The sequence below is a fragment of the Dipodomys merriami genome, unplaced genomic scaffold (assembly GCF_024711535.1).
Source record: "Dipodomys merriami isolate MVZ:Mamm:240054 unplaced genomic scaffold, mDipMer1.0.p SCAF_172, whole genome shotgun sequence".
Classification (NCBI taxonomy): Eukaryota; Metazoa; Chordata; class Mammalia; order Rodentia; family Heteromyidae; genus Dipodomys; species Dipodomys merriami.
The window spans coordinates 1,169,353-1,183,241 of NW_027203071.1; the positions used below are offsets into that span (position 1 = coordinate 1,169,353).

The 13,889-nt window shown below is 34.0% G+C and overlaps 1 protein-coding gene across 21 annotated transcripts in view; it reads right to left on the bottom strand.

The window, feature by feature from the left end:
* Window positions 1–1,227: 1,227 nt before the first annotated feature.
* Sgip1 (SH3GL interacting endocytic adaptor 1) overlaps window positions 1,228–13,889 on the bottom strand; it is a 195,784-nt gene continuing 183,122 nt past the window's right edge. For all 21 annotated transcript variants that reach the window (XM_070025799.1, XM_070025798.1, XM_070025797.1 and 18 more), the window contains 3 exons: window positions 13,452–13,516; window positions 12,588–12,752; window positions 1,228–9,028 (listed from right to left, as the gene is read on the bottom strand). In XM_070025799.1, the coding sequence (XP_069881900.1) occupies window positions 9,006–9,028; window positions 12,588–12,752; window positions 13,452–13,516 (253 nt within the window). In that variant the 3' untranslated portion in view covers window positions 1,228–9,005. The remainder of the gene's footprint in view (window positions 9,029–12,587; window positions 12,753–13,451; window positions 13,517–13,889) is intronic.

The window sequence follows — 13,889 nt, forward strand, 5'->3', positions numbered from 1 at the left end:
AGATCTGAGGATCACAATTCGAAGTCAACCTGGGCAGAAAAGTCTGTGACATTCTTATCTTCCTCCAGTTAACCAGCAAAAAGCCAAAAGTGGAGGTGTGGCTCAAGTGGTAGAGCGCCAGGGACAGCATAAGTTCCTGAGTTCATGCTCTAATACAGTAAAAATATACACCCATACATACATACATAAAATAATGTTGACAAACCCCTAGCCTACTGTAAGGCTTTTGGAATTAGCACTGGCTTACCGTAATAATTGACATTGGGCATACAGTAGAGCAGTCATGATAATGTAGGAAGAAGACCACTGAAGTCTTCCTGCCCAGCTAAATCCTTTTTACTCAAACATAAGGACAGGAGTGCTGGGAAGATGGCTCAGTGGTAGAGCGCTTGCCTCGCATGCATGAGGCCCTAGGTTCGATTCCTCAGCACCACATAAGCAAAAAGAAAAAAGCCAGAAGTGGCGCTGTAGCTCAAGTGGTAGAGCACTAGCCTTGAGCTGAGGGACAGCGCCCAGGTCCTGAGTTCAGGCCCCACGACTGGACAGGAAAGATTTATTGAGTATCTTTCATAAACTAGATAGGACCCAGGAGTTACAAGTAAATATTATTTCAATCTGTTCAATGACCCAATGGTAGGGACCACATTATTCCTTTGTGTGTGTGTGTGTGTGTGTGTGTGTGTGTGTGTGTGTGTGTGTGTGTGTGTGTGTGTGTGTGTGTGTGTGTGTGTGTGTGTGTGTGTGTGTGTGTGTGTGTGTGTGTATGCACTTGACCTGGGCATTAAACTCAGAACCTGGATACTGTCCCTGAGCCTTTTGCTCAAGGCTAGTTCTCTACCTCTTGAACCAAAGCTCCATTTTAGGCTTTCTGGGGGTTAATGGGAGATAAGAGTTTTATGGACTTTCTTGCCTGGGATAGTTTCAAACTGTGACCCTGAGATCTTAGCCTCCTGGGTAGCTAGGATTATAGGAGCCACCACTCAGCACCCAGCTTATATTATTTCATTAATAAAAATAAGGTAATAAAAAATCACTGATAACAAACTCAGGTCTACAGTTAAATTATGGACCTGAAATCTGTGGGACTCAACCTTTCACTCATCATTCCTTCCCGGATATACAGTGAAGTTTCCAGAAATGTAGGTAAAAGTTTAAAAGGTTGACAATAAAAGAGGTTCACAATTTGATTTATTTTCATACTTTTATTTTCCAGAAAAAAGATCACATTTCAGTAACAACTTACTCACATAGAGAATTAAACTTTATTCTGAAATGGGAACCCTATTTGCAGTCACATGTCATGATAAATAATTGCATATTCAAGATTTTGTTGAAATGAGTGACTGGGAAAATTATGAAGGACAGAACATTTATAAAAATCAGTATTTACAAAACAGTGATCTTCTCATTTTTTTCTAACTTATAAGGCAAGTAATGTAAAGATGGTCTCACAATTATCTTCAACAAGTCACTCCTGTACGTTCATTCACACAGGCCACCATTGCTCAGCAGAGATTTCCACTGCTGATTTGCAGGTTTCTCTGAGCATCATACAGAAGCAGAAAAGCTTCAGTTACAGATTAAGCAGTAATGGCTGTCAAAAAATTCAGCTGAGTTAAGAATGGAGGAAAAAAGAGGATCCACCAATACTTGAACTAAATTCACTATATCTTGAGTATTTTAATAAACATTTCCTTCTATGAATATTTTGTGGCCAATGTATTTTTGTATACACAAGGTTATAAAGAAATTCAGTGAACTTTTTGCTACATAGCTCATGGAGAATTGTAATTAAAGCACACATGGACAGCATTTTTCTTAGCTGATTGGTTTTCATGATCTCTACAAATACAGCAACATTTCTTTGAAATTTCTTTTTGAGAACCCAATCACCACTTAGTAAGTGTGAAAATTAAAATTTGACCATTTCATTTATGCAGATCTTTATAAGTGAAAGACTAACAGACATTCTTTTCAATTGAAACACAATAGTGTTCAAACAGCTTTAAAAGTCAGCTCTATAAATTACTGCTTGACCTGCAGTGAAAACTCTGCTCATGGAAAAAATTAGCATATTATTATAATACTAATTTTTGTTTTTTGGAGAACTATTTATTCAGCAGCAAATTTTCCAATTCCCTTAGATTGACATGAGAAGGGAAATAAGGAAGTGAGGGAAAAGGGAAGGATGGAGGAAGGGACAGACAGAGGAAGAAGGAAGGTGGGGGGATCAGATAGAAGCCAATCTCTTTCATTCATCTTCATTTAACAAAGCAATAACTAGACACTATCTGCAAAAACTAGACACTACCTGCAAAATTCATACTGTTGTAATAATCGTCATCCTAGAAACTCAGAAGGAAAAGTACATCTTGTGATATTTGTTTGGTGTCTTTTTAAATATAGTTTAATGTGTTGTTTTATAAATGGCATTAAGGTTGTTTTTGCTAGAAAAATGTCACATAATATATAATGAATAACTCAGATGGAGTTAACATTTACATCATATGTCCATTTGATGAAGCATTAAAATTATAGGTGGATTATGGTTGATTAGCTGATTCATAAGATCCGAATAAAAATTGAATTATAAAGAAATGTAAAATGGTTCCATTTTATCCCTTTCTAAATAACAATTTACCTAGATAAATTTTTAAAAGGAACATAGCTGATTTTATGTTAAAAATTCATTTGCAAAAATAAGCAAGCAAATCAAAGCAAAAAAAAAACATTGTAAAATATGCTTTGAAGGAACGTATAATCCTGCAAAATCTATGTGAAATAGTGCATTGCTCTTAGCTTTTAATAAAATGTTTTCCCCATAATTTCTAATGAGCTTACATAAAAATTCTGTCAACACTGATTGAGCTAACACGATTCAGTTTCTTAAAGCTATTTATTCCACACTTCAAACTTTAGAACACTTCAACCAATAGTGGAATGATGTGCTGAATCATGGAGTTACGTCTTAAAGATAATGCTTAAAAAGCTAAAAAAAAAAATCACTGCTTTGCTTTGAATGTTTGACATAATAAAGTTAAATTCACTTGAGAGATACTAGTGAACATAGAAACTCATTTGAAATGCCAAGAATTTCCTCAAAACAAAATCCCCTACCAGTATCCTTACAAAGCCTTCTGATTATCTTATTTGTTGTTGTTGAAAGATGTAGACATCAATATTAAAAGGAAACTTTCCCCAAATTCGAAGTATACATTTCAAGGTATACTTTGAAATCAAATCAAACAAACAAAAAAACAGTTTCCTGACCTGATCCAATAACTTTCTTAAGTTTCACGTAACACTAACATTCATTGTCAAAGTCTAAGGACCCAGGAGTATTGTGCGGGACTATTTGTTCTCAGATCACATTGCACAGTGGCCTAAACTTGTAGACCCAAATATAATTTGGAAAATACTGGAATGGTAATGAATGGCATCCAGATAACTTTACTTTAAAACCTTAAGGAAAAAGTAAAAAATATATTTGCTTTTTATTGAAATTTCTGACAGGGTTAAATATTCATTTAAGACTCACAATATAATCTAGGGAGAGAAGGAGTAAAACAAAAAATACTATAAAGCAAAAGAAAAATAAGTTTAGAACTTCAGCCTAGAGAATAAATTACTATATTCATGATGAATGTCAACAAAGTGGTGCCTTTTCTTATAAAAGTATTTATTTGGGATAGAAATGAGATACTAGTCATGACTGTCAATCAAAAAGTCTCATTATAGTTAACTCAATAGAGCTCAAATTTGCTAGTTATTTATGAAAGTGGTTTAGATTTCAACTGGATATTAAAATTTTCAATGTGATTCTGCAGAACATGACAATGACAGAGGATCAAAGTAAGGACATAGGAGAAAGTATTTTATTGTTGTTTGTTTTTAATATTTGCACACTCAAAACAATGCATTCCTTTTTCACTTTTATTTGTCATTCTGTGGACAAAATAAAGCAATATAAAAGTAGCCATGTTTAATTCATGACTGAGAGAATGGCTTTAGATACTGTTTTCCAAATAGGAAAACCAAACCCTTAAAGGAGCAAGGAGTAAGAGAATACAATAAAGCTTACAAGAGAGAGAACTTGTTAAAATGGGGCAGCTCATTAGAATATATCTTTAATCCAAGTAACCAGGCTGATTTGTTCAATTATATCAACAATTTAATTTGAATCATTTATTTCATCTCAGGAGAACATTATATTTACTGGCATTAACTTTCAAAGCTATAGTTATGGCCAATCCCATTTTTATATGCTTAAAAATTCTGATTTCATTTCTTAAGTTGCTGATCAAAAATTGTAAGACAAAAAGAACATTTAGTCTGAGTAGAGTTGCACAAAGCATACTCTGTAAGAGAAAGAGAAAGCTTTAAACACACACACACGTATACACACACGCATAAACACACACACACATTTTCATGTAGATATTTGCATATTTTACTGTATCTTTCAATATTAACTATCTGTTATTTTGAAAAAAATTGCAAACATTGAAATGGCTGGTTCAGTTCTTTTGGAATGAGGCTTATTTGTGTTTGTAAAGCATAAAAAGCCTATAAAACAAAGCCAAATCATTACTTAGAGGGCTGGGGTTTCTTAAAAGAAAGGAAACATTTGTAAGGACTTTATATTAAAAATGAGTGATAGCTCACAACATTCCTACTACTGCTAGTCTTTTACAAAATTGAAAAGACTGAAATATGAAAATGAAACTATGCATTTCAGACTGCTTTGAGATTGAGAAAGCATGATCAGAAATTTCCCCAAAGATAAGGATTTTCTTAGAAAATGCTTCTCCCCCTACTTCTTTTTCAAAGATTGGAAGAATTTAAGTAGAACAAGTTAAAAAAAAAAGAAATTGACTAGAAAAATGGTATTCAACTTAGAAATTACTGCTTCCAATCTTGTTTGTTAGAACTAAAAAGTAGAACTAAAGTAGAACTACATATAGAGGCAGTGATTTTCAACTTTGGTTACTTACCAAAATAAATATTCCCAAGCAATGTGCCGACGGCTCATGCCTGTAATCCAGTCTACTCAGGAAGCTGAGATCTGAGGATAACAGCTGAAAGCCAGCCCAGGCAGGAAAGTCAGTGTAACTCTTATCTCCAATTAACTAGCACAAAGCCATAAGTGGAGTAGAATTATGGCTTGGATGAGGGATATATATATATATATATATATATATATATATATATATATATATATATATATATACATCCCAAGTTCCATCCCTACATATTTATTAAGTCAATAGGAAATAATGAACTGTGCAGAATATATATAATGGTTACTTAATTCATATCATTGCCTCTTGATGTGAAGATACAAATGGTTTGCATATGATACTTATTAGAATTGTTCTTATTTCAGTGCTATTAACCTTTTACCTTGGCATTCGAATGGCCCAGATATAATAAAATAAAATACACTCTCCCCATTCCCCCAAGTGGGAAAAATGAAATAGATCAGGGTGTGCCTTTTGTAGTCATTCTACTTCAAGTGCTACTTTGGGTGAGTTAATCAATTTGCATAATCTTCAATATAATCATTGGTAAAACCGGAATTCCAAGAGACCTTACAATATCTGGATTTTTATAGGATTAAATGAGCTAATATCTGCAACGATTGGTACACATAGTAAGCACTTTAGTATATATTATCATTTTGTATACCAGCCAATCACTGTGACTGTACATAATTCCCTTATGCAGTCTTAAAATCTGGTTTATCAGAGCAAGGGATCTGCAGAGGGGGAAGACTATGTGTAGTTACAATGTTGAAACTGTTGCAAAACCCCTCTGTTGCATGGAGATGTTTTCTCTCATGGGATTCCATGCGTCATTTGATTAACAAAATTCTCCATGAAGAAAAGCTAGAAAGTTATGTCAGTCCCAGCTCCTCAGTGAACAGAGAAGAGGCAGTGACTAATGCAAAGGAGCTGCAGGAGATCTCAGGCAGCTTTCTTTGCTTCTTTGAGAGGAAGAGTTAAAAGTGGACATTTATGCAATTATAGCTCCAACACTTTGTAGGTTGAGATCAAGCAAAAACAAAAAGTATGTGCAGTTTGACTTTCTGCGGGATTCGTATCTATTCACTCCAACCATTTAAAATGTAAGCATTCTTTCTTTAGAAGTAAAGAATCTTCCCTAATATGATACAATGAATGTTTCATCTCGGTGATAGATGTATCAAAGAGCTTTAAAAAGTAATAATAATAATAACAACAACAGTAATTTTTAGTGGCTAAGAATTCTGATTGTGATAAAATTCAGCCTATTGATAAAAATTTATTTTTAAAAATTTCATGGAAATTTGGGATTAATTGACAGAAAAAACATAAGTTCCATGTTGCTGAAATAAAGCAGTATCATTTATTCTTTCCATATTGATAGACAAGTCTTTTTGATAAAAATGATTAGGAAAGAGGTTTCTGGTTAACTAGTACCTCTTATTATTTTAACCCTGGGATTAAAAATCATCTTTCTTATGAGTGAGACCATTTTGTTTGTATATAGAAGCTGACAGAACCTAATGATATGTCTTTGATAAATGAGAGTGTGTATTGTTTAGAATCATTTTCAGAGCTTGGATTCTCATTTTGTGGATGTAGGTTTAATGGATTTATAACCTACAAGATTAAAAACCAAAGCAGAACACCAAATCTTTATCTCTGAAATGAGCTTAGGGTGTCACTTGATCTATATTCTGAAAGGGAATGGAATATAGTCTCTATGGAAGTTTTGGTTGTTGAAGGTTTTATAAAGATTAACTAAGGGATCAAAGGATTTTTTTTTTGTCATTTGAAACTTAGTTCCTGGAACATTTGAATAATGTTAGAGATTACTGAAATTTATAGTTTAAATTATATACTTTTTACTGTATCAACAAAATTTGTTCTTTGGAAAGAAAAACCTTGTGTTTAATTCTAAATCTATTTTATAAAATAAAGTTTAAAGAGAAAGACATAAGAAACAGTAATAATTAAACATTTCATTATGCTTTGCTTTAATATTCAATATATTTCTCTATAAATTGATTACTTTAAACATTTTTTATGTCATACACTGGGTAATTCTCCAATTTCTGCTTCTTACTGAGGCTTTTGCATTTTAAATTTCTTCATATTTCATGAGATCTAAAATTTTACATCTCTCTATTTTGGGTTCAAAATCAAATAGAATTATTTTATTTAAAATGAATGTATTAATTACTTTGTTCAAAAACATTTCAACATCAGGCTGCCTTTGGGAGTCTGGGAGCGGGTTGAGAGAGAAAGAGAGAGAAAGGGGAGGGGGGGAGAGTGCTTGTTTGAACAGTAAGCATTTCTCCAAGGGAAAGCAGGTTATTTGGACATTCTCTTGCTAGCAAGCAGTGATCAAAGAGCATAAATATTAATTTAAAAAGTCCCACTGTAAACAATCATCAGTCACAATCTCATTTGAAAAGGAAGACTTAAAAAAAGGTAATTTGATTCTAAAATTGAAAGGGACTGAAGATTTTCTGTCAAATTCTAGTGAATATAAAATGAAATTCAGTAACCAATCATACATACAACAACTTAATTTTAGCTATTCAATAGTATGACCTACAACAGGAATTGGTTTATTTAAAAAATGAATTCTAACTTAAAAAAATGAATACTGTTTTCAGACTTCAGTGGGGGATGACCTGACAAGTGTGACTGATCAGGAAGTTCTGTTCAGATTCCCACATGGTTGGATAGAAAGGCCCTAGTGCTTACCATCCCTTCATGAAGGTTAATGAAGTGACTTTGATGACTTACATTTCCAAAGAATGTTATACAATGAATCTTAATCACCTAAAAGGAAGTTAATTGTATTGTATTGTGGATAGAATTTCTTTTATAAAGCTTATTTTTTCTTTCCAAAATGATAAAAAAAAATGATGACAATTAAAATTCTCCTTTTGAATCTAAATGAGGAGCCATTCCCCCCCACCCCCACCCCGCTGTTTCTTTTCCTCAATATTTTGATTCCTAGGGGTTAAGAGGAAGTCACAAGATATCATTCATCTGTGCTGTGTGAGACAGACAGACCATCTGTTCAGAGGAATTGTGCAAAAGTTATTAACAATTTCAACTACGGAATATCTTAAGACCTTAAACCACAGGTTTGGTTTTAGCCTGACAATTATTCAGCAACCTTCACATTTGTTAAACTGTAGAGAAAGGGGAAACTAGTTAAGATTTCAACATCTTCTCTCTTGATTATAATTTAATATACTTAAACTTTAAATATGAATTGCTTTCCCTTTTTACACAAGTTATAAAAATAAGAGGCCCTGTTTACACAGTTTGCATTTTTATGAAATTTGCAGTTTGAAAAAAAAGCTTTTTAAAAAGTGGTAAGTAATGGTTTTCTTTGAATATGCTGTAACCTTAGAATTTTTTTTAAATAGTTTCTGAATTTAACCCACTAAACATCCAAAGATAGAATATTTGTTTAGCACTAGCGTAAAACATACAAAGAACTGAAGAAAAGTAAAGATGTTCTTTTTTTCTTCTGGTTCCCTTTAAGTTTCTTCTACGTGGCACCCCCTATGTGACAGCAATCAGTATTATATTTAAATTTTATATATTGACAAAATGCGATCTAGGTCTGTAAGCACTGTGCCATTCAACAGGACTACTAGTAAATTTACATACCACAGTTTAAATTACATCCGTTTCAGGTATGATAAAATGCTAGAACTCAAGTGTCTAACTGCCTTACTGGAATGAGAATACAATTTACAAATACAATAATTCCATTTTAAAACCATTAACAATATTACAGCTAGAAGTAAATACTGTAGGACTGGTCGTCATGGTACTGGGTGAGGGAAATTATCTCTGAAAGACCACAACCTTTCAGCTGATATATCCAGAGTACAGACACTGGTTTCTTTTTTTATCAACCAGAATGAAAACCTGTTTCTTACATAACAGTTCTCCACAAAGAAATTTTCCAAGTCCTTGCATAAGACTTTATCAGTTATCTGCCAAATATTTTCCTGAAAAGCAAAACAACATTTCAATAAGTCATCAGTTAGTTTGACACTGATTATTCTATGATTATTCTATTCTATGATTATTCTATGATTATTCTATTCCTCCTGCCTTACCCCTTGGAGTCAAACACTGTGTATCTAAAAGTATAATACAAATATAAAATACAAAGAAGTTTTTAAGTTGTTAATCTTTCACATCAGCTAGTTGCCTTTCACATTTACAGAGACAAACCATTTTCAGAGGTTTGAATTTTTCTTGGAATAGATTTGTAGGATTTGCTCTTAACTTATTGTTAGGAAGTTTTCTCATATAACTGATTTCTAACATGGGTCAATTTTAAGAGGGAAAGGGATGCAATTAGTTACATTGGTGCAGAAGGCATAAAAACAAGGCTTTGCCCAGCCTTATATTTAATGGTGAAAAACTAAAGCCATTTCCTCTTAACTCAGGAACAAGACAAGGATGCCCACTCTCTCCACTTCTCTTCAATCTAGTATTAGAATGACTAGCTACAGCAATAAGATAAGATGCAAACATAAAGGGGATCCAAATAGGGAAAGATTAAGTAAAACTCTCCCTCTTTGCAGATGACATGATCTTGTACTTAAAGAATCCCACAGACTCCACTCCCAAATTACTCAAGTTGATTCAAAACTTTGGCAAAGTAGCAGGGTATAAAATTAACCCTTAAAAATCAATGGCTTTTTTGTATGCCAACAATGAGAAAAGCGTGGCTGAAATTAGGAGAGCAACTCCATTTGTAATAGCCCCACAAAAAATAAAATACCTAGGAATTAACTTAACCAAAGAAGTGAAGGACCACTATGATGAAAACTTTAAAAACCTGAAAAAGGAAATCAAAACAGAACCTAGAAAATGGCAAAACCTCCCATGCTCCTGGACTGGAAGAATCAACATCGTAAAAATGGCAATACTTCCCAAGGCTATCTACAAATTCAATGTGATACCTATTAATATTCCAATCTCTTTCTTCAAGGAAATAGAAGAGGCAATCCAAAAATTCATATAGAACAATAAAAGACCCTGAATAGCAAAAACGATCCTTAGCAGAAACAACAGTGCTGGAGGAATATCAATACCAAATTTCAAACTCTACTACAAAGCCATAGTAATCAAAACAGCTTGGTACTGGCACAAGAACAGACCTCAGGACCAATGGAATAGAATTGAAAACACATAAATGAACCCACAGACCTTATAGCCATCTAATCTTCGTTAAGGGAGCTAAAAAAATAGAATGGAAGAAAGACAGCCTCTTCAGTAAATGGTGCTGGCAAAATTGGTTAACTACTTGTAGAAAACTAAAGCTAGATCCTTATATATCACCCTGCACCAGAATCAACTCCAAATGGATCAAAGACCTCGGAGTTAAAACAGACACTCTGAAAACATTACAGGATGGAATAGGAGAAACCCTAGGTCTCCTTGGCACAGGACGAAATTTTCTTAATAGAGACCCGGAAACACAACAAATCAAAGAAAGGTTGGACAAATGGGATTGCATGAAGTTGCAGAGCTTCTGCATGGCAAAGGACATAGCTAACAAGATCAATAGAAAGCCCACGGATTGGGAGAAGATCTTCACTATCCATACAACGGACAAGGGTTTCATATCTAAAATATACCTGGAACTCAAAAAATTAAATCCCCCAACAACAAATCCTCAAAGAAACAACTGACCAATAAATAAATGGGCTAAAGACTTAAAGAGAAACTTCTCTGAAGAGGAAAGAAGGATGGCCAATAGACACATGAAGAAATGTTCAACATCCCTAGCCATAAAAGAAATGCAAATCAAAACACTGAGATACCACCTCACCCCAGTTAGAATGGCTATAATCAAGAACTCTAATAACAACAGATGCTGGAGGGGATGTGGACAGAAGGGAACCTTATTGCATTGTTGGTGGGAGTGTAAACTTGTTCAACTACTTTGGAAAGTAGTATGGAGGTTCCTCAAAAGACTCCACATAGAGCTTCCCTATGACCCAGCAATCCCACTTTTGGGCATTTACCCAAAAGATCACAAACAAGACCATAATAAAGCTACCAGCACAACTATGTTTATTGCAGCATTACCATAGCTAAGATATGGAACCAACCCAGATGCTCCTCAGTAGATGAATGGATCAAGAAAATGTGGTATATATACACAATGGAATTCTATGCCTCCATCAGAAAGAATGACATTTCCCCATTTGTTAGGAAATGGAAAGACTTGGAAAAAATTATACTAAGTGAAGTAAGCCAGGCTCAAAGAAACATAGGCCCCATGGTTTCCCTTATTTGTAATAACTAGTATATGTCTGAGACAAGCAGAAAAGGTCAGATATGTTAATGTTAGGTGAAATGAACCCCAAGATAAGTATTCAAAAGTTTTTACTTTCATATGATTGTTTCTAACAGATTATAAGATGATTTCTTTGTTGCTTTGTATGTCCCTCCCCCATGATATAACTCTTGTTTTCACTGTATTTGATGTTGGTATAATTTGTGGAGGGGAAGGGAAAAAAGAAATCATTTAAATAGGGATACAGGTGGACCCATTGCAACAATGAGATGTACAAGTCCTTATGTCAGAAAAACAAACTTTACAACTTTGGTGGTGGTGGGGGAGATGGGGGGGCGGGGTATGGGAAGGGGTAGGAAGGGGAAACAAAGGAGGAAGCAACCATGCTTGATAAGAAATGTACTCATTATCTTGCCCATGTAATTGTAACTCCTCTGTATGGTATTTTCATAATAGAAATTTAAAAAAAAACAAGGCTTTGCAGAATTGTAAATGAGTAGTAGAAAACTTGCTTAGAATGTAAAAGGGCATGGGTATGGTCCCTACCATAAAAAAATTTTAAAAATAGGATTTATCCCAGTTGGATTGCTGACTATCATTATCTTAGTAGTAGGGAACTTTCCACACCCACAAACAACAACAGCCAAAGAAAGCTTGTCATTTGAGTAAAGTGAAAACTGTTTCATGGCCTTGTTCAGTTGATGGGCACACATGTCCATCTGTGGCCTAGATATTTTGTTATGAACATGAAATAAAAAGATTTTCCTAGATTTAAGCCGAGCCTGGCAAGTCTAAAAATCTATAAAACCCTGTTGGAGAACAAAATATTTTCATAAGTCTAATACTCCCATGTCTTCTTCATGTAATATATTTTATATATTAGCTTTCTACTAAAATATTGTCAGGTGGCAGCTATTCAAAGACAAACATCATTTATCTTCTTTGCCAATATAACAAATGTAGGATTGAATCCATTGACTTCAATGTACAGATCTGTATAATGAGAACCACTAGTCAGCCCAACAAAGAAAACAGGACTAAGATAAATAACCAGAGGCTGCCTAACTTCTGACTTCCATTTACTATTCTGTCTGCTGCACTTTATTTAAAAATTGGTTTGCTTTCTAATTGGAGTAGGAGTTGGGAGTGAGGAAAAGGAAGATGACAAGAAAATCATAACCTATTCCTACTTAGGTTGCCTTCTTAAAGCACCCTTAATTTTGTCACTGAAATTCTAGATAGCCATTCACCTGCAGCAAACCTCTTCTTGATGAGTGAAAACCGATATCCTGCTCCAACAAGTTCAATGTCACAGCCAGAAAGAGTGCTTCCTTCACTTGTGAACTGTACAACCAATGGGGAAGGTTTGCTTGGGCCTTCAGATAACTGAAATCTTGCCAATAATGAACCCACACCTAGAAAAGAAGAGTATTATTGCAAGGTAACAGTCAACACACATATTGGAAATAATTTTTGTATTGGAGAGTTGACATACCAAATTAGAAATAATATAGATTTGAGTGACAAAATGTATTATCAGAAATTATAAGTGAATTGACTTGTATACTGATAAGCATATCATTCAGCAAAACATGACATTAAAATCTGGAGCATGCCTGAAGTACCCCAAGATATTATCAACACTTAAGTAGATCTATATAATGAGCTGTGAGACTGAAGCAGTTTATGCAGTCTCCCAACTAAGAAGAGCCCAGGACCATGTGAATTTACTACCAATTTTTACCAGAACTTCAAAGAACTAACATCAATGATCTGCAAAGTATACCATAAAATAAAAAGGGCACACAATTTGTCAAACTCATTCTCAGAAGCCAGAATTATCCTGATGCCCAAGCCAGAGGAATACCTAACAACACCCAAAAAGAAAAGTATAAGCCAATTTTCTTGATGAATATAGACACAAAACTTCCCAGTAAAACATTTACAAACTGAATTTAAGAGTTCCTTGCCTTTATTGATTACAATCACTAAATACAACAATGAATTGAAATCAACTTGGTTTTTGTTCAACTTATATTTTAGTTCATCGTTAGCTAATACCTACAAGTTGTCCCTGTGTTTTTGTGAATAAAACAAGGCTGTCAATATGTTACCTCCATTTTCTGACTTTTGAGATATATCAGGAATCTTCCACAATATTCTTTGTTGTTCAGCATTCCTAAAAATAAAATACATAAAAATTTTTTCCATATGCAAGCATTTTTTGTTTAACAACTAATGTATTTTTCTAGGTGCTATTAATTAAAAAAATGTTTAGCTACAACTTAAAAATTCTATCATGTCTCTCTACCTACCTATTATGAGAAAAGTGTATTTTCTAAAGTGATCTGCTTCTTTTCTGTTGCTCTTGTAAAAATTGTTTTCCTGGAAAGTTCCTGCTTTGGCCAGGAGGCTTGGACCTTGCTAATTAATAATTTTCCTCAACACTTCAATTAAGACATCCTGTTATAGGCTCCTTGAATTTTAGTTACATCCTGTTAACTAAGCTACATTCTTTTGTTGAGAGGACCTGAATTCAGCCAATGTGAACA